At 43.9% G+C, this 23391-nt stretch overlaps 4 protein-coding genes across 5 annotated transcripts in view; 1 reads left to right on the top strand and 3 right to left on the bottom strand.

Annotated features, from left to right (window-relative positions):
* LOC131889225 (CUGBP Elav-like family member 4) overlaps positions 1-8058 on the bottom strand; it is a 101713-nt gene extending 93655 nt beyond the window's left edge. The window contains exon 1 of the mRNA XM_059238318.1: positions 7733-8058. The gene's annotated coding sequence lies outside the window, so the exon portion shown is untranslated. The remainder of the gene's footprint in view (positions 1-7732) is intronic.
* Positions 8059-13167: 5109 nt separating this feature from the next.
* LOC131889219 (sialin-like) lies at positions 13168-16269 on the top strand. 2 transcript variants are annotated; one of them, XM_059238274.1, is made up of 8 exons: positions 13168-13361; positions 13436-13667; positions 14265-14523; positions 14614-14792; positions 14867-15392; positions 15457-15586; positions 15676-15914; positions 15977-16269. In XM_059238274.1, exons 2-8 carry the CDS (start codon positions 13663-13665, stop codon positions 16160-16162), a joined length of 1524 nt encoding a protein of 507 aa, XP_059094257.1. In that variant the 5' UTR covers positions 13168-13361; positions 13436-13662; the 3' UTR covers positions 16163-16269. The 2 variants fall into 2 exon arrangements, with proteins under 2 accessions (XP_059094257.1, XP_059094247.1); XM_059238264.1 differs by having other exon boundaries at positions 13168-13667.
* Positions 16197-19079, bottom strand: LOC131889289 (alanyl-tRNA editing protein Aarsd1-B-like; the record flags this gene model as incomplete). Its single annotated transcript, XM_059238374.1, is given in 8 exon segments — positions 16197-16377; positions 17074-17171; positions 17250-17304; positions 17512-17726; positions 17812-18000; positions 18150-18299; positions 18710-18961; positions 19023-19079. Coding segments are annotated over 8 exon segments (1137 nt in total), but the record flags the coding sequence as incomplete, so codon positions are not given.
* A 1196-nt stretch (positions 19080-20275) lies between these two features.
* On the bottom strand, positions 20276-23281 carry LOC131889279 (AP-4 complex accessory subunit Tepsin-like). The gene is made up of 5 exons (XM_059238363.1): positions 22954-23281; positions 22374-22866; positions 21675-22050; positions 21498-21605; positions 20276-20603 (listed from the first exon to the last, which is right to left on the bottom strand). The coding sequence occupies exons 1-5, from the start codon at positions 23005-23007 to the stop codon at positions 20318-20320; spliced, it is 1317 nt and encodes a 438-aa protein (XP_059094346.1). The 5' UTR covers positions 23008-23281; the 3' UTR covers positions 20276-20317.
* Positions 23282-23391: the final 110 nt, after the last annotated feature.

The following is a 23391-nucleotide window of genomic DNA, read 5'->3' as shown; positions in this document are numbered from 1 at the left end:
TCAGACGAGTTCCAATCGTGTCACTAGGATTCATTTCAAGTGCTTCGAACAAATACATCCAGATAGAAACCGAGCGAGATACGTAGAGCAGGAGGGATCTGATTGAGCGTTTGCAAAGAAAGAGATTGCATTAGTCACACTCGTTCTTCAGTGTGACGTGCAAAATGACATGCAACAACACATTCGTCCCTTGAGCCCGAAAGCCCATTGGAATGCAACCAGAGAGCAAAGGCACGCAATATGGTTCTAGGGGAGTACAGTCCAACAGGATACATCAACGTTGCATACTTCATGTACCAATTGGTGAATATTCAGGTAGACGTGTATGTACTCTACCGAACAAGCACTGAAAGTCGAGGAATGCCATAGCTCTACTAACTAGTGTGCAAACGACATCGTGACCATGTGACCACGTGGTCATGAAAGTCGTTCGGTACGCGATTTAGACCACACCTATTGTTCGTTTTTCCATTCCCGGATTCATTGTGCTTCTCGTTCCATTTGTTGAAGGAAGAGGAGAGGGGATGGAAATTTCCATTTTAACGCTTGTCACTTACAACTGGAATTAAGTCAAAGAGGAGCAACCAGAATGGAACGGATGGAGCGAACCAACCAACGGGAAATGGGAAAACGCCAAAGATGGTTGGTTGAGTCGAGCAAAGGCACGCTGCTTTGGTTGGTGAGGGTTGAAACAAAGGATCCATGGGATTTAAGTGCATTCCTGTCATCAACCTTTTGCCGGATTTACATAAAGGATAAAGAGACCTGGATGGAGCGCGGACTTCCAAACCCAATTGCAACACGACTCACAACCAAGATTGAGACCACGACCATTGCTGCCGACAAAGACCATACAGACCACCAGCCTCGGCCCTTCTTCAATTCACTTCTAAAATATCCATTTGTTGGCTATCTATTCTTGATAACGTCTGGGTAGAACTTGACAGCTTGTTAAAACCTTGGTTTGGACTTTCAAAACGACTCCGAGGCTCGGAAACAGCATCTTCTGCTGATTGGGATCGCCCAGAATGTGGATGAATGGGTTGATGTGTTCGTTTTAAGTGATTGATGTTTCTTGATGTATCTTTTATATGTATTCATATCGACATCAGGCCCACGGCAACATTGATCTCCCTACTCAAAAAAAAATACATTACGGCTGTAATATCAAGAGTCGAGTCGTTCTGGTAGAAACTGATAGATATCGCTGGTGAGAGGAACCCAAACCCAGTTCTTTATTCTGGGTAAATGAAGACACATCTCTGAATATCCAAGGTGTGAGAGCATGGTGCATCTTGTACTCACTAACTAGGAATTACTGCAAATTTGCTAAAGCAATACGAACTCGCTCAGGCAGGCAATTTTCATCCCTAAAATGGAACAAGCCATTCGCTTTGACGTCGGGTCCTGTCTCTGGTCCCTCTCCGTCCCCAATTTATTCCGCCGAAGCAATAAATTTCAATTTTCCTGCGAAATATTTTCCCTGCCACCCAAAAAGCTAATTTCCATTTCAAGTCGAGACACGAACAACAGGCAACAAGCAACCTACTAACTAACCAACCCACCAACCCACCAACCCACCAATGTCCTTGTTGGTTGACTGAAAGAAAACAGGCCAAGAACAAAGTCTCAAAACCGGCAAATAAAGCGTACCATGGCAATCTATCCAGGGCTTTGTTTCACCCTGTGAGGTTCACATTGCCTTTCTTTCCCGTTGATGTGGGTCATTTCCAAAGATTGAAAGTGAACCGTTGTCAATGTGTTGTTGAACGATCTTTTTCAACTGTCCCAGTATCATTACCCTTGAAAAGCCACTCATTTGTCCCAAGTGCTTTGATAAGCCACCTGCCTATATATTGTACAAGAACTGGACGATTGGCTGCACTTCAACCAGAATGATGAGATTGGTTTTAAAAAAGTTCAATGAACTCGTCCCACCAACGAACGCCAGATGACATGACAGATGCAAGGGGGAAAAATCTCAGTGCCAAGCAAGTGGCTCACTCACATAATCAGAGGGCTGTTTTGGATTGAAGGGAGTGGAAAAGCGGATGAATGGCCCCGAAGTGCATTAACATTCACAAGAGCATTTATTGATTCCGTCAAATGCAAGAAAGTAATCTCATGTTATAGAAAAAGCTTGGTGCTCTCTCTCTCTCTCGCCACTCATGGGTCTTGACCGACGCAGAAAGAGAGAGAGAGAGGGAGTGAGGGAGGGAAGTGTACCAAGAAAAACCATCTGAGCACAACAATAGGATTGTCCCAGATGTAGCTTAAGCCGAGCAAACTCAGCGGCCGCCTGTCCTCCACCACTAGTTATGGACTGATCAAGTGTAGTACATAGAGCACAAGTATACCTACGTACGTGCATACGTACATTCAACCATTGGTCCTGAAAAGGACGATCCCATATAGTGGTTCACAATACAGATCGTGTGTTGCCTTCCTGTGCAATGTGCATTGAGAAAAAAAAGACCTTAAAGGAGAGGTGCAGAGCAGTCCTCTACCGTTCCAAACTAGGTACATACTGTATGTACATACAAACAGAGTGTGCGAGTGCTGTGTGCTGTGGATGTTGGACAAGAACAACGAGACCGACTTGGGAGTTCAAATACGTGTGGATGGATTGGGCCAACCATGAGCAGCAGTGCCACCTCCCTTCTCTGGCGTAGCACTCGTCGAGATTGTTGGTTGGGTGGTTGGGTGGTGGAAACTCACCACCACTTTCAATAACAAAGGGGATCACCAGAGCAAACACCAATGCATACAGATGCATGCATGATTCTTCACTAGAGACCTCCTCACAGGCGACGAAACCAGTCCACTCGAATGAGTGAACTACCATGTACGCACATACGTACATAGATAGATAGAAAGGAGAGAGACACGACGGAACGACGCGAGCGAGGCTCGAAGCGCGACTGACTCTAATTAGGAAATTTGGTTCCAAACCCATCATGGCCCGAGCCCATAATGACTCAATGGGCTGGCAACAACAATACATACACATATATCCGGGAGTGCAATCATGGCATCTACAGTACACCACATGTAGTAGATGGTAAAATCTTAGTGAGGTGAAGACCGAGGGGAAAACTGCAAGGTGTAAATTGGCAATCTCGAGGTTGGAAATTATTTTGGCAAACTAAAAGCATATGCAAGCCCACGCACTTAGAATTTAAACCCTGGAAATTGTTTGGACGAATTCAAGTTGCTGATGATTGCGAGTAATATTGACCACTCTTAGCACACAGACATGTGATGGAATCATAGCTACACTTTTCAAATAAGTTGTAATTGGAAGCTAACAAACTCATCACACTTCAACTTTGAAGAGATTGTAATCAGTCATATTCAAATGTCTAAATGCAATTGCAAATTTTCACCTATGTATTTCGATTAAAGCTTAATTTGTACTTTGTAGTTCATCGCTAATTTCTTTATGCTCACTTATATATTTGACTTTCTCTTCTTTTTTTCAATGCATTTGTCAATGCTAATCAATATGTAGGTGTTGATCGTGTAGCAGGATTTCAAATCAAACTTAATCAACTTTACATTCAAGGGCTGACCAGATCCGCCAACTCTAATTCGTTGATGGATCAGATATCATATGAAAATAAAGTTTAGTAAAACAGTTAAATCTTTCATCTTGAATTACTGGGAATTCCATTCCCAGTAGCGGTAAGGAAGTGAGCAAAAATATTTATTGTAAGGAAAGAGTGGGTACCCAATGGCCCAACATTGAACTCAGAAAATAATTGAGCTATAATTCGATTACAATACGAAAGCACTTACTGTTTTAATTGATCATATTTTTACATTTGAAGATCCAGTTAAAACTATCTTATTCACCAGTCTCTAAAACAACAAAATTTGACAACCTAGTGAACATAATTTGATGGATTGACTTTTTAGACTTCTTAACAAACGTCGTAAGTGGCCATTTTGACAAAAAATGACAATTGGATTAATGAGGCATCGATTATGAAGCGAATTGTCAGAAACATTCGACAATGGGAGTTAATTCATAAATGCCATTCAGATCATTCGTTCAAGTTTTACGCTTCGGACACTAATTGTTTTAGAGCTCTATTAAATATCACAATATTGTGTTCTTCTGGGTGAAGAGTGGTATTTGGGTTGAAATGAGAGGAATCGACCATTGTTAGAATACATTTTCCACCAATGGTTGGCTCCCAAGCAACACCTGTTCGTATGTCGAGCGCATTTGGTGTCACTGTCCAAAGCAAAGTTTTAATTTGATCGTTGGAGGTGACTCTGCGTGATTTGAGTCTGGATATTCGAGATTACTTGTTTTGGCACATAACCAAAGTCCCAAGCCCATGTTGGTTCGGTACAATGATTAGGGAGTTCGTGTCAAGTTCCATTTTCAATTATTGTTCTCAACAAATCGGGTTTGAAACGGACGTACGAAGTAGACCTTGCATTAAGTCGGGTTGAGCGGATTTCGAAGGCCGACCTCGATCCAATGAGGCCAGGAGGACATTAAAGCCAAGTGAGGTGGAAATAACGTGAAGTCGTGGTAAGTACCTGTATTTACAGAGTCATCAACCAAGGGGTTGGACAAAAGTTGTCAATCAATAAATAGGTCGTCGATGTCCTTTGTTTCTGACTGTGTGATGAAGTTCAGTATTTTCCTGTACATCGGGTGAATGTGCAAGTTTTGGGTTGTGGACTAGGGAAGGACTCAATTTGTGATAACCCCGTGTTTAAGGTGCTTTCGCGTTGTTCTTTTTTTCGCCCTGTATTTCTCCTCTGTTTGTCTGTCATCGTAAAGAGGTACTCAAAGGGGAAAAGTTTAGCCTAAAACCCCTGTTTAGGCAAGGCACTGAGAGAAATTCCAGAGCCCATCCTCTCGAGTCCCATCAGGGCCTTGTCTGAGAATCGAGTCAACCGAAGACGAATCGTCTATTCAACTCATCCCTAATCTCCTCGTGCCTGGCGGCTAGGTGCTGATCTATTCTCGAACAAATTGTTCGTCAAGAAGAGATGTTTTCTGTTTTCTATTCGTTTTCCTCAGTGCTGAAATCTCATATGGACCCAGATTGTCTCACATCCGTTTACCAAATGAGACTCCGCAAAACTTGAGGGATAAAAGAGTGATTTTTCTCCTTGGTGAGGTTGTGTCTCCTCCTCTCTCGCTCAGTGTGTCCCTCCTGCCTAATCATAGCTAGCTGGATGGAGAGATCTGGCCTGATGCTCTGGATGAGGGAGAGAAATGAGCTGTCTGGCCAAATAGATCCGACGGGTGAGCCTCCCCGCCCCCTTTATCTTATTAGGCGTAGAACACCATCTCGAAGCAATATTTGGTCAACCATGTGCCTGTCCGATGAACTCCCACATAGAAACCATAATGAAGCCGTCTCCTTGCCGTCGGAAAATTGTCATTAATTCGCCCAATTGGATTTGTCCTGTCACTTTTTGTGTCCAAAGGAAACGGAACGAGCCCCGCCAGATCGAGTTGATCGAACAACCAACTCATGGAGAGGAGAAGGGGATCAGTCTTGGGTCCCCTATGGAGGCGAAAAATCTCAATCAAACCAGAATTTGGCACATTGAAGAATGGTGCAAAAAAGGGAGAGGGGCCCACTCTGAGATGTCCATGATCGAGCCAACCACTAGACCACTAGCCCTTCCCCNGGCCGTACAGCAGCCCCCCCCTCCCTGCCCTCTCTTTGCCTATTGTGAGCTGGCCCTCTCCAATTGTGTCCAAAACTTGTGTGCTGTTGCATCCTTTTCCTTTCGCGTTTCGCTCTGCGTTCCCTCCCACTTAATCTGAGAAGTTTTCAGAGTTCTAATGGCTTTCAATCAAGGCCGAAATGAATCAAAGTCAGGAAAAATTGCAAAAGCCTTCTACTAACCAGTGGGAAGCATCTTTTAGGTATCCAATACGTACACAGACTACACTGCTACAGTACTGAATTAACTCCGATGGGTGAGGAGTAGTCATAGAGTAATGGGCGAAGATGTTCAGGTCCATTGATTGGCCGGGTACCTTTTTCGAATCCGGGAACCGAATGGGCTCGCGGTGTGCCAGGTGGAGATAATGCCAAATTTGAATCATTGGTCGGATCCCAAGTGGCCGTTATTGCCTCGGCCGTATCTTGTGGCCACTTCTCTGTGGTCGTTGGATCTTGCTTGGTGTTGGGATGCAATTCGCCATTTCCAGCTGATATACCTTCTACCTTCCTTAAACAAACTTGGATCCTCGGAAGACTCGCTCTTTCACAAAGTAAAGGGAAGTGGAAGAGAGAGTGAGTCAGCTAGCGAGCCCACCACTACCAAATGTGCTAGAGAGAACCACCAGCCCCCTTCAAGATGTTCCTTGGAACCGATTTGGAGCAACTTGTAGTCGTCTTCAACGGCTACCTACCTACTGGCGGTGGTGGTGGTGGTGATGGTTCCACTGCTACTGCTTCTACTCGTTGTCGTACACAAAGGATGAAATGGAAGTTTCATCAATTTTGGAAAACAAATTATCCATCTATCTCTTTCTCGGGCATCTGGTTCCAGTCAGCTCTTGGAAAATCCTCACCACTCACTGGATGGGATTTCTCCACTGTTGAACGAAAGAGGGGATCGACGAGCTCGGGCCAAGTTGGAGCAGCATGTGAAGAATTGAGAACGCGATCGATTGGAACACCATAAACACGTTAATTGGGAAAGGAAGGGGGAGCCAATTTGACGCGGATGCAAACTTGGAGAGAGCTTCAATGAAATTTGATCAGTGTTCCAGCCCTGAATGCTATCAGCCACCATCTTTCAACGTCTCATCTTCGGCTCAAGATGAAAAAATAGCTAGCCGTATCATCATACATATTGCAAGAGGTTGGAAAAAGTTTCTTTGGAACAGCTGACGTTCCACTCGCTTCTTCACGAGCCAAAATGGCCCAACAACTTACGTTCCAACGATCAGAAATGCAAACTTTTCAAGTGTTTTACAAGGCCCGGATTGGGATTTGACAGGCCGTGGAGGGGGGATCGCAACAGGTGATTAGTACGACAAGTCCAGGCACCACAAGCAAACACTATTATAAATACTTGCACTATGGATGAGCGGTGCTTTCATCTTCTAATTGATCGAAGACTCGCTCGTATTTGTCGTGTCCCACATGGGTAACGAGACCGGAACAGAAGTGGGATTACCACACCAAAAACTCATTCATCCACAATTAGCCTGGACAGGGTGATTCAGACTTGACACCAGCGGCTAGGGCATTGGGGGAAAAACCTGACATAGCGACATTGAAGTGCTTTTGGGACAGAGAATCAACCCTCTAGGGCTGGTGTATTGTGGCTTGTGCTCGTAATTAAGACACCCTGTTTAAGAGAGGGGTACTCATCTCTCAAAAATGTAACGTCGGAAGGGCTCACTAGTATCAATTTATCATTTTGTTCTTGGTCGCTTGTAGCTTGCAATCTTCAATATAGCAGCAGTAATGGAACACCCAGAGCAAGCAAGGAAAGTGGAAAGAAGATTTCAAAGCGGGATGGTGGTTGAAGCTTTTGATCTACCAAAGCACAAGCCTTAAAAATGGGCCTAATATGGAACAGGATGGTTGATGGGACGATGGACTTAGTATTAGAGACAGCACTTGAACTCTTGGAAGTTATGTTAAACGATTTGGAACTCCTTGGAAATGAGTCCCAAGAGTGGCCGCGTCATGCGTCATGGAAGCTTTTATTTTGAGAGTTTTGAACAACTTACCTCAAGTAAAACTGAGTGAATCTATTTTCTTGGAGTTAATTGTTTTAAATCACATTCTCTGTCGAAGTGTTTGTTCCAATAAGTTTCGTTTTTGACGTTTGATTTGGAACTTGGGATTAAAGAGTCATACGGATTTCAAATCAAAGTTTGGTCACAAGGATTTCTTCACGATTGGTGGCGAGTTATTTGGTTTTGCTTGTTGAGGGAGTTGGTTTTTGAGCAATGTCTTCTAGGAGCAATTTTGCATCTGGATGAATTTTCTTTTTTTTTGTCAACAGAGTTTGGAACACCAATTAACACCAAGGAACAGGATTGCACATCAAGAAGAATGAATGATCAAGAGGATGAGGATTGTTAACAACACCTAAAGCAACCAAAATCGTCCGAAGCTCACTTCATAATCTCGCATTAACTAGAGGCCGTTGTGTCCAATTCCACACCACCAGCAACAGAAGTCGTTCCAACATTGAAAGTGTCTGCCATTGAAGGCGATTCAGGACGTGTTCAAGGCGTCTTACATGTCAGCCTTGAGAGTGGATTGGCCAAGTTTGGTCAAAAGTATCAAGTTTAGTGATGACAAATGAGTCGAAGCGAGGCGATTAGTTTTGGCATCACCACCGCCATCATCATCATCATCAACAGACGGTTGTTCACAACGATAACGACTCGGCTATCTCCGGGATGGATGCAAGTGGTGGAGTAGTTGGTTGTGTCTTGATTGCGTATCTGATTGATGAATTGGTAAGAAGGTGGAGGTGGAGGTGGAACGGAAGGAACTCAAACTGACAACTGGTTACTGCCTCGTTTTCTTAAAGTGTGGTTGTTTGCTTGCTTGCTTGGCTTTTTTTTGTTTTGAAAGAGAGGAACACCAATGAATGTGGTACGACCAGGACACATATAGAATCTACAACAAGGACGACGAATTAACACCGATCAACTGTACAATGCTCTGGATTGCGCTCGACTAATGTAAGATTCGTATTTTCATTCTCATTCGAGGCCGGTTTTCATTTCTCGGCCTCTGGCGTCCTCCTCATAGTCGCTTGCAACGGTCCCTTCCACGTCCTCTTGTCCTCCCTCCTCGTCGACCGACGACGCGGCTTAGGATTGAGGTCGCTCGTGGGACGGCCCAATCGAGCAGGAACTGTTTGACTGACTAACTGACTGACTCCCACACAGAGCGGATGAGGGAGAGAGAACAGGCGAGGCTACGGGCTACTACGGTACCACACGCACGAAGCTCGAGTGCAACAAGAGACCTCCAAGAAACTTCGATCCTCGGTCACTCACTCACTCACTCTCGGTCGGTCGGTGGGTTGGTCGGTCGTTTGGTCGTCTGTCCTCGCGTTTTGGAACACTTGAGGAGGGAAAAGGAGAAGACCAGAGGAAGAGGCGAGGACGAAGCAAAGAAAGAGGATGAAAAGTTGTTGCTTCGTCAGACTGGAATGTGAGGTTGAGGCCAGCGAGGTCTGAGCTTGAGCGCTCCTCCTTTCTTACTTGGGAACTTGTTGTTATGAACATCTTGGAGGAAGGATGGAATGGATGGAAAAGGAATCATCTTGACACGAATTTACACGATTCCCTCGGCAAAGTCTTTCAGAGGGAACTCATCTATATTATAGGATGCCAATAGCAAATGACATGAGTACATTTTTTAATATGTTCTTGGTGTCTTCAATTTCATGGAACTCAGTGAGCTCGAAATGACATTTGCTTACATGCAACCGTATTCGTTCCCATGTCAAGACATCTATAACGTGGACCTTACTTTGGTTGTCTGTCCGAGTTTTTCTAATCTAAGGCCTCAAACAGTCGAATGAATAATGAGTTAACGGACGTTGAAAGTAAACTCGATGAGTGTCTCTTTACTTTACACATTGAAACGAGGATACGTCAAGGAAAAATGGGACAATCCCCCTTGGGGTTCGAAATAAAGTTCTAGTTCAAATTGGAAAGGTACGTACAGCTGAGTAAATACCCTCTGGCCAATTCACATGGTCAATTGTGAAAAGTATTTTAAAATACGTGGTAAACACTTCGTGACTCTAGCTAATGTAATGACTGCAGTCGGGAAGGCTTTATTGTTCATTGGTTTGATTGGTTTCATGCCACTCTGAACAGAGTTGAATGTCCCACTTTAGGTGGATATCCCCTGGTAACTTTTGTAAATCTCCCCATGGATCTCCTCAAGTCAAACTGAGCCGCTACTCAGATACCGAGGGAGTTTGGTCGGGTTTTTTTTCACCAACCTCAAGACAAATGTTGTTTTATTGAAAGCCTACGTCTAGTATGTCAATGAGAAGTAAATCCTCGGCGGACAGCTCAATCTATCATGACAGTGTATGATTGTACCATGAGTGAATGAATGTGTGCTTGTCAAGCACCCAGCGAATCGAGCAGAGCTTGAAAAATGTTTTTCAATGATTGCTCGTCATTTATCAGCTCCGAGGAACATTTTTGTAGCAGCACAGTAGTAAGCCAACCGAGGGAACAGACAACTAACTTCCCCTGGCTTATTCTATTTACGATTTATCCATGCAAATTCGCTCGTTATTATCGGAAATGCAGCGTGTTTTGGACGGACAAAGCAACGCTTTACCGTGCCCTAAACAGTGAAGCCTATCTCTTCGTCCATTTCATCCGACCAACCAGCCAACCCACCAACCCACCCGTCAGCCGACCGACCAACCAGTGAACCAGCATACTGAACTGTTCTTGTGGGTGAATCGTAATCTGCGCGTGTCAGACTGGAGGAAGGGAGAAAAACCCAAAAATCGATAAAAATCAATAAATGACACGCACTGTTGTCACCGGGGGATAACCCCATCCTTCGCAACGTTTCGCATTGAGCTCTAAACCCAAGACAGTTTAAGAATTAGAAACCTGTCAGAGTCAGAGAAGAAGGATGCTATTGTCGTTGTTGTTGTTGTTGTTGTTAAAGTTGTCGTACCTTTGTGGATGCCGGTGAGTTTGTCCCTGAGAATGATGAACTCAAAAATTTTGCCGTATGGCTCGAAAAGCGGTCGAACTGCGCCATCTTCCATGGCCCTTGGGATTTGACCCACGAACAACTTGACAGCGTCATCGTCTTTTTCGCCCATGCTTCGACAACTGTAGGCGTCGGAGCCGTCCACACTGTGTCGAGAAGGCGTGGAACAGCTGTCCACGCCTCCAGGCATCATCACGTTGGAATAAAACGACATATCACAGAGTGGGAAATCCGTGACATGCTTCCATGGATCTGGCCCTTCCATGGCCATATTGGTGGGGTTCAAATACTCTTGGTTGTGGTTGTGCGTGGCCAACATCATTGTCAAAGGTCACAAACTCGGTGTTAATAGAGAGACGACAAGAGATGAAGATCGTCGTCGAGAAATTTCAAGAGCACCAAACTGGATGCGGAGAAATGTCGACACATGGAAATGCACACAAACATAAATGACAAGGACAACACTGAACTACCGAACACACCAATTACCGAGACCAGACTAAGGCGACAAGATCAAAAAGTGAAAGGTCCCTTGGACGAATGAACCAGGCACCACCACACTCCTCGTCATTTCTGGCCGGCTTTTTCCGGAGTTGTTGTTATGATGTTCCTCAGTCCTTGGGATTCATTTCAAACAAGGGGGATTTTTTCCCGTCCGAAAGACGGATCCGACCAGATTGGAGAATGATCAGCAGATCACACAACTTAACACCAAACATTAACGTCCACCTGCAAGCAAACAGGCCCTTGACAAACGAAAAAAAAGATCAATCAAAAATATGTGTATGATTCGAAAGTACACTCTTATCATCAATGAAAGGTCGTCCAATTTAGGAGATCATGTCTGGTCGGGGGTTTCTCCGAAAGGACAGATGCCAAAAGCTGCAGTACTTTCCACGAGGGTTTGGTCGATTTCAGACTCCTCGTCACTCACTCCCAACCATCCAGTGAGCTACAAAAGTATCCTTTGCCGTACGTACATGTGCTCAGGAGGAACTTGGGATTCTGGAAGGAGGAATGGAGTGAGTCAGCTCTCCATGAGCGAGTCCGCGGCTGCCGACAGGACTGGCCCAAGTCCGGGTGTTCTCGCATCATCCTGGTACCACTGAGCAATCGCACATATTCGCCTTCTTACTCCATTCAGACGTGCATTGCAACCGTCACAACCATTCCATCCCTGAGACTGTCAGAGGGGTAGTTTACCCTGTGTGCCCAGAGCACACAACCAATCCAGCTGGAGGGACCGAAAGCGAGGGGGGCTTCATGGTTGGAGCCGTTGCTATCCTATCGTTTGAACTGTGTGCTCTCCGTATTCCACGGAGTACGTAGGAAAGACCTTTAATACTATGGTTGGTATGATTTCATTGGGAAGGAAATTGGCGATCGATATATGAGAGTTTTGCGTAATGGCTCATTCAGACAAAGCGGCAAGCTGCAGATGAATCTTTTCTTCGGTTCTTTCTAATTGTTGTTCAACATTGATGATGTTCAGAAAGTAGATTAGTATAATGGTTGAAATTTGGTTATTTTTTTCAGATTTTAATTTGAACCCTCTCAGAGCCACTCTCTCAATTTGGTAAATAGAATAACCATTCTGAAATTGATCAAAAAACACCAATGCTACGGCTTGGGTAAGTTTGAATGAATACCAATTATACAGATAATAGTGACCTCTACAGTATATGGATCCATGGAACTCAATATCACCGAGCTGGTCTGGACTGGAAATTATTGAGCATGAAATGACCAGACCTTGAGAATTGGGCAATCTTTGTCCGATCGGGCTCAAACAGGCATGTAAATGAACTCCATTTCTCTTCATGACTTGGCACTCTCAAACCGGAAAGATGCTTCATTCACCAAAACAGTTCCTTCCCTCCTGCACGAAGTAGTAGTTTGACTCCCCCAATTTAGGAGTGATAGGCATCTAATAGCCCCCTTTCGCGTTACATTTAAAAAAGATTCCTCCTTCACGTCGTTGACGCAATGAAGGTGTTCAAGGAATCAACACTCTTATCAGATTTATTTTGATTCCGAACCCGACCGTGACGAGGACAATAACGTCTTGCAAAATGCCACATCGATCCTGAGCACATTTGTCCATCTCGGAACTGGATGTTCAATTGAACTGTAGCGCAAATGGTCTTATGAACAGTTAGGTGCTTTATTTTCCGTGATCATTCGAGGGTAGGGCGAGCAAAGAAGTACGATATTGTGTACAAGTAATCCACCCTCCTTAGACTTCTTCTTCCCTACTTCGTCTGACCAATTTAGCGCCAAAAGCCAAAAGCAAGGGTGGTCAATCACCGAAAGAAGGAAACCCTCCGATGAAGACAATACCAGGATCCTAAAGTTCAGCCCAACTTCACGATTTAAAACGTCCGTTTCAGGCATGAATTTCCTATACATCCATCCATCTATCCAGTCGCGAGTGCGTCGACAAATGAGTGGTGGAGTGGCGCAGAAATGGATGCTATCAGAGCTACTTTGTAGCCATTGAGGATCGCCAAGGCACGGATTGATGTTTTGGCATTTGGACACTCGAGATTCTGGTCAAAGTCGCTCTGGAGTCGGTGATTGCCAATCAACCGTCAAGATTTTCTTTGGAGAGCGACCAGAATCCCGTGATGACAGTCGTATGTAAGAGTGTATGTGATGCATGGCAATGGTCGTAAGTGGCAAGTTACAATTCAGTTCTTACTTTTTGTTACAAGTGACCACACGCGTATCGGAAACCGTCCACCACCCAATCACCAAAGCATCTCTACCTATATACCTACAGAAGCCAACCAGAGCTTCCTTTCTCTCGTGCTTGCTTGCTTGATTACTTGCCTGCTTCCTTCCTTCCTTCCTTATTTCCTCTGCTTACTCAATCGGAGATACCCAAGTCATGGTGAAACACTCACAAGTCGTCAGTCAGTGATCAATCGGGAAACCAAGAATGAGGTAAGGAAATCCGTGTCTCCAACATGGTATTGATCAGCCGATAACTGGCGATAAACAACATCTTCGTCGGTCATGAATTGTACTTCTGTTCCTACACATTAGTATTTGATTGGCTGGGTTCCTCTTGACTCCTCCCAAGGGTGCAAGGAGGCTCATTTAATAGGGCATAACAAGAATGAAGAAGATATTCATCTTGAAACAGTTTGCACAATATAAAACAATACGGTTTAATGGAATGATTTTTGATTTTTATGAATTTGATTGACTTTGGGACTTCCTAGCAAACGAAAATAATACAATGTAATTTCAATTGAATGAAGCGGTCAAGAATGATAAAATAGTTGACTAGATTGTGATATCACAACAAAGATGACTATAGTTGGTTCAGTGCTCATAAAAAAATGAAAGAGGGAAATCACAGATAGTACGTAGACAAGCTGGTAACGGTAAATGATGAAAATCTTGGTTATTGCAGTAGAGTAGATTCCAGTTTTTAGAGGTTGATTCTTTAAGTGGAGAACTTGAATTCGTTGTTGAACACGTACTTGTTTCTTATTAGAAGCTCGGTCAGATTTTTAAAACTTTCCTCTGTTTCAGTCTATCAACTTCAGGAGAAAAGGCCAAGGCTAAGGAGCTGGAGGCAAATCAGGATGGAACAGCCCAAGAGGAATTTGTCCCGATCCCCCCTTTGTGTGGATCAGTTCGCTTATGGATCGCCATTTTTTGCCTCACAGCCAATTTCCTCGTTTTTTATGTACGCTTCAGTTTTTCCATCTCCATGGTTTGCATGACCGGGAGCGCCAACGATCATTTGCCGATCGGAAACTTCAGTCTAAAAGCGCCATCTATTGTTCAGGTGAGAAACCGATCGCCTCAAAAGCGAGAACATGAAGTATGTAGGTACAGAATGGATCGATTTGAACACTGCCATAACTTTCAATTGCAGAGTGAATTCGATTGGGATCGATCCATTCAAGCCAACATGATGGGCACACTCTTCTACGGATTCATTCTAACCCAAGTTTTGGGCGGATGGATCAGCGACAAATTTGGCGGGAAGCAATTGCTTGTGACAAGCATGAGTTTGTTGGCGCTCACCAGCTTTTCTATTCCGTTATTTGCAAGGTAGTGTACAATGTTTCAAGTGCCTTCAAAAAAAACCCCAGGAGCTCACTTCAATTACCACGTCGTTATTGTAGACTTCATGGCTACACAATCCTAGCCATCCGGCTCGTTCAAGGCATGATCAGTGGTTTGATCATCCCCACGGTCATTAGTATTATTCCATCCTGGTGCGCTCCCGAAGAACGCGGGACTCTCATGTCTTTTGTGATCGTGGGCCTCCCATTGTCCAACTTTCTTAGCGCCCCAATTTCAGGCCTTCTTTGTGCCACTGGCTTTGACAATGGGTGGCCTTTGACCTTCTACTTCCCCGGTATCTTGACTCTAATTTGGACCATCGCCTTCCATTTTTTGGCCTCAAATACCCCTGAGCAGCATCCCAAGATCTCCTCCGATGAATTGAAATACCTAGCCAAATATTCTTGTCGCAATCAATCGTGCAAACAGCCCGAACTTCCTCCCATTCCCTACAAGGCAATGCTGACCTCCATTCCATTCTGGGCCCTGATTATCACTCAATTCTGCTCCAAAATCGGCCTTTACTCCATGGCATTGACTTTGCCTCTGTTCATCAACGAGGTTTTCCATTTTGGGATCATCGAGGTGAGCATCATTGGGCGGGGTCTCTTAGCGACAATTGATGAGTCCAAATCAATTTCTCCTCTAGAATGGATTGTTGTCTGGCTTACCTTGGATTGGCATGATTGCCCTCTCATTTACCGGTCAACTATCAGATTATCTGATTCGAAATAGAATATTCAGCGTGACCCAAGTTCGAAAGGGATTTACAGTCATCCGTGAGTATTTTACGGCAAATCAATCCCAATTTCATGTGAAGGTACTTACTTATTTACTTACTTAAATATGTTTCGTTCTCACATTTCAGCCATGCTCACTTGGGCCGTTTTGGTTGCGGCCATGGGTCATATTCCCAGTGAGATTGGTCAAATGGTCTTTATCACCATTGCGGTCAGCATCCACCAATTGGAGATGTCAGGGGGGTTCTTCATTTCTCACTCGGATTTGGTGGGCCCCTATGCGGGTTCCGCCTTCGGAATCACCAACACTATTGCTCAGCTTCCCGGGTTCATCATTCCTATTTTGGTTGCTTATTTTGCCCCTCATGTGAGTCCGTTGAGAGTCCATTTGCTGATTTGTTCAGGGAGTGCTTATTGACATCATTTCAGGGCACACTGAGCGAATGGCGGACCATATTTTACATCGCATCTGGCGCCAAAACCGTCGGAGCGGTCATTTATTTATTCTTTGGCTCCCTTGAACTCCAATCTTGGGCCAAAGTTACAGACGTCGAGGCTCCCATCGAAACGAAAGAAGAACCTGGTCCAGTGAAAGACACGAAGGTGGATGCGTGATCGGTTCACAATGAGTGGCATACAACAAGGAATGGCCATCAAAGCTTTATATTAATAGTCACAAATGCTCACAAGGAATGACAATAAAATGATGTTAATCGGAAAAATACGCTTCCACTTCCTTCACAACATTGGGCCAGGACTTGAATGACGGGATCCGACCATTGATTCGATGGCCTTTTCCACCCCCTTTTCCTCCTAAGATTTTTATTAACCTGGAAGAGTAACTACATGAATACATTTTCAGGAAAAATCACTTAAGTATTATGGCTTTCAAAATGGTTGAGAGAGAACATTCAATTCGTCGTCCTTTTTGGGCTTGTTTAATTGCGACTTATGGTCATGTCTTTGCGCAAAACAGAACAATTACGACCTAACAATGCAAATGCGTAACGAAATACGGAGACAGATAAAGGCTAAAGATAAAATGGTTAGAGCGATAAAATTGTTCGACTAGAGTGTGATATCACAATGGATATGACTGGCTTGGTTCAGGGCACGTGAAAATAGTGAGGAGGTGTAGAGCAGACACAACAGATATTGGTTGTTGGAGGTGAGTGATGAAAATCTTGCTTTTTACAGTAGAGTGGGAAATTGGGATTCTTCATTACTAAATTGACAATTTCGATGGTCGGTTTTGACCAAAAAACTAACACGTATTTCTGTTTAGCCATCTAAACCGGTCCATTCCAAGACAATGTCTTCAATCGGATCGGTCAATTTCTTTTCCCTTTGGGTCAATTAAATGACTTCACTCATTCTGCCTCGGTTTCTATTATATTAAACCGTTGTACTCCACAATTTCCAGTGGCTCTCTCTTGAGGTCAAGATCATGTCTAGTTTTATGTTCAAGTTATTTATTCTTGGTTATAATCGAGCCCCCTCAAAATGAAATAGAGGCATCACAATACCTTGGTCCAAGATCCTGAACAATGTCTTCCTGGCCTACAATGGCTAATTGACACGGGCCCTGAGTTTCATCTCCCACCGCGATGCACACAAAGAGATCCTGCAATTGAAAATCAAAGACCTACTTCAGATCAGCTCAATGCACTTCTGCACGCTTGTAAATCTCCAAATGACTCGCCTTGTTTATCATCTCATGAAGAAAGGTGTTCATGTAATCGCTGTCTCCGTCTTTCCTATAAAAAAATTGAATGCCAGCGTCATTCTCCTGCCTGGCGTTACGAACGTACAGTCACAATTTACAATTGCATAACAGAAAAAAATGCCCAGCCACAAGAAAAATGTTGGAATATGACGTGGTTCATAAATGTCAGTGACTGATCGAGCAAGAGGAAAACCACGCATGAAAAGGCAAAGTTGAGTGGGAAACTGTTTGAACTCACTTGTGAACAAGCACGAATTTCCTGTCGTTCTGTTGGTTGATCACATTGGCTTCCATGACAGCCAACTCCTTCAGAACGTTCTGTAATGTTTTCTGTGCGATCTTCACATTCTTGACGTACTTGCCCACCAGATCGATGTGGTCGTCGATACCGCCTTTCAAGATTTGAGTCAGGGCTTGTTCTCTTTGGAAACCATTGTTCAAGTACTTCAAGACCTGATTGGAAAAATGAAGTGGAGCGAATCCACCTTTTAATGTTTTCCCAAAAAATGAGGAGCATGATGCATCAGTTGTCTCTTACCCGATTACCAACCACAAAATTGAGCAGGCTCTTGGATTTTTTTCCTTTGTCTACACTCAAGAGTTTTATGGCCTGAAGTTCAGACAGGTTTTTCACATGAGTGCCACAACACATGTTGCTATCTAAAGAGCCGATGTTGACCACCCGCACGGGTCCAGCCAGATCATCCGGTAATCCCCTGGTATGAGCCTATTATTAATAATAACGATAATCTTTATTGCGACTCTCGGTCATGTCCATACGTAAAATATATATGAAAGAGAGTTTGGGAAAGCTTTTAAATGATATTAAATATGGTTCATGTTGGCATTTGACCAGATAATGGGTTACCTACTTACCACCGTTAGGGCAGGATCATGAGCATCCTCATATACATGAACGCGTACGTCCAGATGTTCACGAATAGCTTGATTGCATTGATCTTCTATTTGTTGGAGTTGCTCCTTTGTGATGTTTGGTTGATCCAATTCTATGTAGGAGACCCCAACCTAGAGAATGAATTGGCCAAGGGGTTTAAATATGGTGTATTCATGCTATTTTATGGTGGAATAATGCCACTGCAATTTTGAAGGTACATAACTCGTCTTATCTTATGATCAGTGGTAATACAAAACTCAGTAAAGTTCAAATTTGTTTGGAAAGGTTAGAAATTCCTATAAATGCAAGACAAAGGCAACATTTCTCCGTCAAAAATGATGCTACAATGATGCCCACGCAGCTTCAAGGAAAGCTTGGTATTATTTAACCACCAGTTCAAAAAAGCCTGGCTGTTCAATATTTTTTGGCATCAAATCAACCGTGACTTATTGCTGCCAAATGGCAGCGAAAGCTTTGGGAGTAATGTTACTACGTGCTGCACTTCAACCCAAAGAATAAACCATTCCATTGCTCAACTAACCTTGTCGCCATTGTTTTCGGCCATCCACCACGACGTGGTGTTGATCTCCAATTGGGATTCAAATAAGGCCGAGATCAAATGTTGGCCGGTATGTTGCTGCATATGGTCAAATCGGCGGGTCCAATCCACTTCTTGTTGGACCACCTCACCCACTGAAAAACCGGGCGAGTCCGCCACAAAATGAACGGCTTGCAGACCTTTCCGACTCACTTGCAACACGGGCCATCCATTGAGCTGGCCTTGATCCGAGTTCTAGAATGACAAGATAACCTGATTGCACATGTACTTGGGGGATCAAAGGTGTCTTCCCTACTTGTCCTCCTCCTTCAGGAAATAGAACGGAATCTTGACACACCACCTCATGGCCCGTAATAGTTTGCTTTTGGCCCTGGCGGGTAATGAGCTGGACAGGAGAACACGAGACCACCTCGGATGAGAGCTATTTGTACAATTGAGAAAACAGGATAATTTCGTTCAGACAATGACCTAATCATACTCAAGTCTAACCTGTGTCTGATAACTGTCTCTTTGGCACGCGAACGACATTGTGGTTGAATATTTGAGCCGAAGTGACATGTATTTGTTTTGATTGAGGCTTGAGAGGTCGCACCGACCGTTCCGGGATATTTCACGGAACCTTTTACCCATTGATTGTCTGAAGAATTACGTTCGCTTCGAGTTGTAGGTACGCGTATTTCTGGCCAATTAATGAACAGAGGTCAAGTACTCAAAAGCAAGAAAGTTGCAGAGTAGCCAGTGAAATCGCAATTTTTAAAGCTTGCCACTAGGACAAACCAGGATTTCCGTGCATGGCAGGGTTCCTGGCAATGACAAGTACTTTTACCTCGATACTTCTAGCACCGAATTCTAACGTCTCATTTTCCTTATCTCGTAGATGTTCAGGAGAGAATGTCTTAAGCGTTTGGGTCGGCTAGATAGGCTAAAATGTCTGTTGGATCTTTGAGTGGCATATTCATTAATCGAAGCACAATGGTTGAAATGGCTTTTTAGTTTTGATGAAAATACCCAAACACATTTTTCTAAGTTTCTCAACCATAAGGAACAATTTTGGTTTCATTGCTTTATAGCTTATGAATATTTACCTACCCCCAAAATCTTCAACTGAGAAGCCATCATATACACATGTAAGAATTTACTTGTAGTCCGTTGACGAATCCGTCGCAATAAAGGTTATTAATTATGTGAATTTTTCTAGCTTACATTAAAACTTACACACCAAAAACATTTCAAAAACTGTTACTTTATCTTTTATTGCTATTTTCAAGAACATATTCAATGGAAATTTAACTCTAATTATAACAAGGGTAGTTTGAAGCTCAAGTGCATGAAAACGGGACGAACAATTTCCATAAAACTCCATTTTCGTTACGTAGACCACATTCAGGAGGTAACTAACAGTGCTCCAAATTTCCCTTAAATATACTGAGATTCTTTGTTATAGCCAAACTTTTATCAAACTTGACATGGCTGTTGAGAAATCAATCCCAAGCATCGGTTAGAAACAAATTCCAAAACTTAAAAAACAATATAGTTTTGTTTAAAAACTCCGGGTTACTATTATACTTTTAATATGAGTTTGCATAAACACTATGAATGCGTTGCCTGTTTCCGTAAAGATTTTAGACGCGCAATAAAAAGGCACAACTTTTTAGCTTTGACCGTCACTTGGGTCCGCAAGTGGTTGTCATCTTGGCTCAAGGTTTGAAGGATGGGTAAGATGTTCTGATGGTACACTTCAATATGAACCAGTTCGGATCGTAGATAATGCTCGAGGAGTAGGAGAGCTCGAATGTGGCTAAACTCCGAGGAGGGCATTTCGCTCAAGTTCTTCTTGATAAGGTAGATCACACTGATGTTGTTCAATTCACTCAACCTGAAAAATGGAATGAACCATCGAGATGAACAAGCAAGATGACATCCCTTGATTGCTTTGTATCCAAATTTGCGTAAAGCATGATAAAAATGGAAGTTTACGATTAACTCCTTGCAAATAGTAAGCTCATTTAGCTCTTTTTCTAACATTTGGCATATGCAATCAAATTGGAGGAAACGTTTATCTTTCTTTATGATGCATGGACTACAGGTCCAATTCAAAGTCAAACCATTCAATGTCCAATGCCTCAACAAATATAGGAGTGTGTGACTCTCAAGACTTGAGGGAGTTTAGTAAAACCTGCACTCGAGCGCATATTTTCATTTTCAACTGCTAACTCGTGCGAGTCGACTGTAGGGGTTTACATCCTAAATTTGGTAAACAGGTGCAGATAAACAGTTTTTTTCCTTCACATTTCAACCTACTGCCTTTTTATTACTGTGTGATGAGCAACTGACTGCGCCGGCAAACTGAATTGCAAAACAGTACGCCAATGGTTGAAAAGGGTCAGAAAGTGTTATTACACACGATCTGTAAAGAGTCAAACGTGAGCAAGCGGGAGCAAACGGGGGTACTGGGTTTAACAATTTGCGTCGTAGGCAGATTGATCAGATCAGTAATATTTATGACAACAAGAAAATTACTTTGCAATTACTTTGCTATCAAATTCCATTTTCTGATGATATAGCAATGACATATTAATTATAACAAAGGCGCTGGTTAACAATCTGGCATGGAAGGGAGTTCCAAAAATACTTCATGACGAGTACTTGAGAAGCGTTCGAGTGCGAGCAGTTTTTCAAAAATAAAGGAAAAGACTCGAGCCTTTTCCGATTCGCATCTCGACTGGGGCCCAACACTGGGGGTACCTGTCTCCCTTGACAACTCAATTACCTTTGAAATGCTGGGCGAATGTCAGATGCTTTTGGAAACCCGGGAGCGTCCAAAAATTCGCCCAAAATCATCGATTCCGCCGTTTCATCTGGTCGGGCTTCCACGGCTCTGCAATATATTTTTTCCCCGAACTTACCTAAAAGTCTATTCAGGGATGTTCATTTCAAATGGACTTACTCTTCCACACTTGGGGTTTCGTCCTTCATATTAGCGCTATCAGACCCAGTATCTGAATCAGGGCGTAGATCCTCGGAGGAATCAATCTTAAGAGCGGCCATTTGCTTTAATTGATGTTTCTCGGCCAAAACTTCATCCTCATCGGATGATTCCCAACCACCCCCGGCTCGTCCAGGTATATGGGTCCGCACGGGAGTCACGAGGCCCAAGACTTGGCGTTGGGGCGGGTCAGATTCGGAGGAAAGGGACGTGGTGAGCGAAACGGGCGTGTATCCGCCAGGATCGGACTTCAAACACATGGCCATGACCTCAGCCCGCTCATCCGGACTGGTCAAGGCATTTTCAAGTGTATTCAAAATCCGATGACCGAGATTTTCTACGGAACAAGGTTGCCTTATTAGAACGCACTCATCAATTACATTTAAAACATAAAATGGAAACACTTCTTTCTGATTTGGATTACTTCAACTTACAACTAGCAACAATCTGGTCTTGACGGGCTTTTTCCATCCGTTCAAGCTCATTCCCAAGCATCGCTAAATAGAAATATCTGTACTTCATGGTGGAAGGCAGCCATGTCAGGCTTAAAACGACTGTGCCTTTTTGAAAGAAAGTAATCCCCTTTCTGCCGGCTTCACGCAACATGGTCAATGTGATACCCTTATCCAAGCCCGGGAGATCCATTCTGGAATGCTTTACCTGAAGCCAAAGGAGCGTGGCCAAAGCCTTCATATTTGCCGCGATGTCCGGAGGATCCCAAACCGCCCAAACTCGGCACGGCTTGTAACGGCTCCTCGTGGCCTTCAACTTCATCAGAGTTAATCAAGGCCTCCTCAAACAGAAACAAGCGGATATCACGGGCTAGAGCTCGCACGGCCTCATCCCAACTCGAACCCGTGACGGCGTGGGCCGTCACCGAGTACTGCGAGGCGGCTCTCAAATGCTCATCCAATAAGCGCAAGGCTCGCCGGAAATACTTGGACCCATGACGCGTTAACTGATCCAAGACCTTCAAGGTCTTGAGCCGACCTAGCGTGGCCTTTTGGCGTAAGGCTTCGACCGCCAAATAGCTCGCCAAGGCCTGAGCCACGGGAGGTGATTGGTAGCTGAGTTGAATCAGCTCTTGGAAGGCGTAGGCGGGTAAATCCTGGGGCGTGCCCTCGGCCGAAGTGACACGGCGTAACAAGGGATACTGCGCGAGAAAATAGGGAACAAAATATTGAACGGATCAAGGGATCAAAGAATAGAGTGAGATTATGCAGATAGACATGGCACTCACGTATTGGGCCAGGAGCACTTTTTCCTGGCCTTTTTGCTGGAGACTGGCCAACATGATGGATGCTTCCACTTGGTGACTGACCTCAAGATGAACTGATCAGAGATGAATCCCTTTCCCATGGATGACATGAGCGCTCCATCCTATGTAAAAGGCACCAAGCTGGATGAGTGGAACCGGGAACGACGGGATTGACTTGGAAAGGGTTTGAGACGGGACTAGAGATTCTAGGGACCAAGGGTATAACCATAGATAACTTCATACACGTACATATATGGTTATGGTTTTCTATGGGTATAACCTATCTATGGGTATAACACGGTGGGTGGTGGATATCACGAAACCCTTCACAATAGAGACGGCTGGATGGAGCTAGCAGGAGGAGTCCGAGGTATGGCCGTTACACATCTTCCGTTTTTGGGTCAGCTGATATTTTGGTCC

The sequence above is a fragment of the Tigriopus californicus genome, chromosome 1 (assembly GCF_007210705.1).
Source record: "Tigriopus californicus strain San Diego chromosome 1, Tcal_SD_v2.1, whole genome shotgun sequence".
Taxonomy (NCBI): Eukaryota; Metazoa; Arthropoda; class Copepoda; order Harpacticoida; family Harpacticidae; genus Tigriopus; species Tigriopus californicus.
The sequence above is the reverse complement of the archived record's forward strand: the minus strand, read 5'-3'. Positions and strand labels throughout refer to the sequence as shown.

Excerpts from the sequence above, each read along its gene's own strand:
- LOC131889219 (XM_059238274.1), top strand. Across the intron at positions 15,393-15,456 it reads TCCATTTTGGGATCATCGAG|AATGGATTGTTGTCTGGCTT; the intron begins GTGAGCATCATT and ends TTTCTCCTCTAG. Across the intron at positions 15,587-15,675 it reads AAAGGGATTTACAGTCATCC|CCATGCTCACTTGGGCCGTT; the intron begins GTGAGTATTTTA and ends CTCACATTTCAG.
- LOC131889279 (XM_059238363.1), bottom strand. The coding sequence starts at position 23,007 with ATGTTGGCCAGTCTCCAGCAAAAAGGCCAGGAAAAAGTGCTCCTGGCC. Across the intron at positions 21,606-21,674 it reads GAAACCCCAAGTGTGGAAGA|AGCCGTGGAAGCCCGACCAG; the intron begins GTAAGTCCATTT and ends AATATATTGCAG. Across the intron at positions 20,604-21,497 it reads ATTCGCCCAGCATTTCAAAG|GTTGAGTGAATTGAACAACA; the intron begins GTAATTGAGTTG and ends TCCATTTTTCAG.